The sequence below is a fragment of the Tupaia chinensis genome, unplaced genomic scaffold (assembly GCF_000334495.1).
Source record: "Tupaia chinensis unplaced genomic scaffold, TupChi_1.0 Scaffold000671_2, whole genome shotgun sequence".
Taxonomy (NCBI): domain Eukaryota; kingdom Metazoa; phylum Chordata; class Mammalia; order Scandentia; family Tupaiidae; genus Tupaia; species Tupaia belangeri.
In genome coordinates this window covers 2,414,913-2,417,781 of record NW_006160194.1, presented here as the reverse complement: position 1 = coordinate 2,417,781, position 2,869 = coordinate 2,414,913, and the positions used below count along the sequence as shown (strand labels likewise).

Below are 2,869 nucleotides of genomic sequence, written 5' to 3'. Positions count from 1 at the left end.
GCGGCGGAGGTGGAGGCCGCGGGCAGCAGGTGGGCAGCAGCGATGGCTGGCCGGGCACCTCCTGCCCGCTGTCAGGTGTGCACCTGTGAACCACTGGGCTCCCTCGCAGGCAGGCCTGGGTGGTCCCCGGTGACAGCAGCACCCCTCACGAGGGCTGGCTGGGGCTGTGCTACCCCCCGGCCTCTGGGGCTCAGTCTCCCCACGCCTCTGCCCAGTTCCTGTCAGCGGTAAGTGCCGCAGATGGCAGGCAGCGCCTCAGCTGGCCTCCGGTGCCTTGTGTGCCCCTACTGTGGACATTGCCACCCCGCCAAGCTGGGCTCTGCCTGTCTCTCTGCCTGGGCTGTGCAGTGCTGCTGCTCGGACAGGCGGGCTCCACCTTGGCCTGAGTGGAGGTGTGGCCCGAGGACAAGGGGGGCGGTGAGCAACCAGAGCCCAGCAGGCCTGGGGCAGGGGTGAGGTACCCCGTACAGCGTCAGAAGGGGGGGCTTACGCCTGACGGCCCTCCCATGTCCACAGCGCTCTTTCACCCTCATCGTGGAGGCCTGGGACTGGGACAACGATACCACCCCCAATGGTGAGTGAGCCCAGGCCGGGAGGACAGGGACGATGCGGCAGGTCAGGCCTCTGCCTGCTGGGGGTACAGGCTCATGTGCCAGGAAAGCTGCGTCTACCGCAATGACCTTGTGTGGTGTTTCACTTTATGCTCTGGCTGCCAGGAAGCTCCGCACATTGGTGATCTGCAGAGCTGTGTGTGTTTCCCCCAGTTGGCTTTGTCCACACAAAGGCTGCCGTGCGGGGGGAGCAGGGATGCTGGGCGCTGAGCCCCCTTGCCCCAGCCCAGGCCACAGCTCCTGTTGCCCCCAGCTGCGGGCTGGGCTGGCTTCCCTGGGCTGGGCCACATCCCCCGGGGTCGGGGGCCTGCGGCCAGCGGCTGACCCTGCTGTCCCCCAGAGGACCTGCTGATCGAGCGGGTGTCGCACGCGGGCATGATCAACCCCGAGGAGCGCTGGAAGAGCCTGCGCTTCAGCGGCCACGTGGCGCACCTGGAGCTGCAGATCCGTGTGCGATGTGACGAGAACTACTACAGCGCCACCTGCAACAAGTTCTGCCGGCCCCGCGACGACTTCTTTGGCCACTACACCTGCGACCAGTACGGCAATAAGGCCTGCATGGACGGCTGGATGGGCCAGGAGTGCAAGGAAGGTGAGCAGCAGGCCGCTCGGGGCCCGGACCACGGAGGCCGTGCACCGGGCGGGCGGCTGCAGCTCCCTGGCCTTTCTGTCCACAGCCGTGTGCAAGCAGGGGTGCAACTTGCTCCACGGGGGATGCGCCACGCCCGGGGAGTGCAGGTGAGTGCGGCGCCGGCCCACCCATGCCCGCAGGAGGTGACCGAGCACCTGCTGTGTGGGCGCCATGCTGCGGGGCTCAGAGGAGCAGTCCTGAGCACAGGAGCACGTGACAGCCCCATGAGGATGGCTGGGCTGTCGTGCTGCCCAGGGACCTGAGGGCCATGCAAGGGTGGGGTGTAATAACATCGTGAGGGCACAGTGGCATTGTCTGTGGGGGACAGTGGGTGGCCAGTGGGGGTGGAGTGGTGCAAAGAGGGAGGGAGAGGCCTGCAGGGTCCTGGAGCAGAGGGGGTGCTGCTGGGGTTCGGAGCAGGCAGGGCGGGGTGGAGGAGGGTGGGCAGTTGCCGTGCAGCGGTTTGGAGCAGGCAGGGTGGGGTGGAGGAGGGTGGGCAGTTGCCGTGCAGCAGAGCAGGTGGGGCGGCGGGGAGGAGGCTGTGGGAGGTGGGAGGGCCCCTGTGGAGGTCCTGGGGTGCAGCCGGAGGAACTGTGAGTGGGTTTGGTATACAGCAGTGCATGGAGTCAGGGTGGGTCCCCAAAGCCTCTACCCAGAACGCTGGCCAGCAGCGTTGCCATGATGAGGTGAGCAGGGCCTTGGGAGGAGCTGGTGAGGACGGGGCAAGGTGCCGGGGGGTCTGCCCTGTCCCAGAGGTGCCCAGAAGGCAGGGAGGCATGATGGAAGGACCCTGCAGGTGGGGAGAGCAGGGAAGGAGGGGCCCGCCCAGCAGACAGAGCTATGCAGAGCGTGGCAGGCTGGGCTGCACTGTGGTCTGGAGGCAGCCGGGGGTGGGCTGCAGCTCGGCGGGGGGGGCCTGTAGCTCGAAGGGGAGCTGCAGCGGAGGGGTCTACAGCTCCGGGGGAGCCGTTGCCAGCTGCCTCTGGCTTAGGGAGTAGAGGCAGCAGTGAGGCTGCCCAGGGCCGCACGCTGGTGGGGACAGTGAAGCTCTGCGAGCCACGATGAGACTGTGCCAGCCTCGGCCCCACCCAGCTCGCACCGCCCTTGGAGGGCGTGTGACAAGCACACGGAGACCCAGCACTGAGGCTTTGGGAAGAGGGCCCGGGTTGGAGCCAGGGCTCAGGGTCTGTGGGGTGGGGATGGTCCTTTGCCCTGTGCTGGCCTTGGAGGCCGTGGGGTCAGCCCTGCCAGGCCCAGGGTGCAGAGGCGGGCAGATCCAGGGCAGGGCCCCGCCCACCTGGTCACTCCCTGGACTAGGAGGGCCCTGGAGCCTGGCCTGGATGGGGGTGGGGAAGGCAGCCTCTGGCCCCCTGCTGGGGTCGGCAGGCCTGTCTCGCCCTGTCTGGCCTTGCCTGGCCCCAGGAGCAATGCATAGACCTGCCTGTGGCACCAGCGCCTGGTGTCCTGTGGCTGGGCAGGCTGGAGGAAGGCAGCAGAAAAGCCACCCCCTCCCAGCCCTTCCCCTCGGGGGCCTGTGCAGGAAGGTGAGGACTGGGCCCTGCAGCAGGCCCAGGCCCGAAGGGGGGAATGGGATGGAGGCGAGCCCCACCCCCTCCCCGCCCAGCCC

The 2,869-nt window shown here is 68.4% G+C and overlaps 1 protein-coding gene across 1 annotated transcript in view; it reads left to right on the top strand.

Annotated features, from left to right (window-relative positions):
* The window catches only part of JAG2 (jagged canonical Notch ligand 2), a gene marked incomplete at its 5' end in the record, with an annotated part of 21,703 nt that overhangs the window by 7,175 nt on the left and 11,659 nt on the right, over positions 1 to 2,869 (top strand). The window contains 3 exons of the mRNA XM_027776404.1: positions 517 to 574; positions 952 to 1,203; positions 1,289 to 1,349. Coding sequence (XP_027632205.1) covers positions 517 to 574; positions 952 to 1,203; positions 1,289 to 1,349 — 371 coding nt within the window. The remainder of the gene's footprint in view (positions 1 to 516; positions 575 to 951; positions 1,204 to 1,288; positions 1,350 to 2,869) is intronic.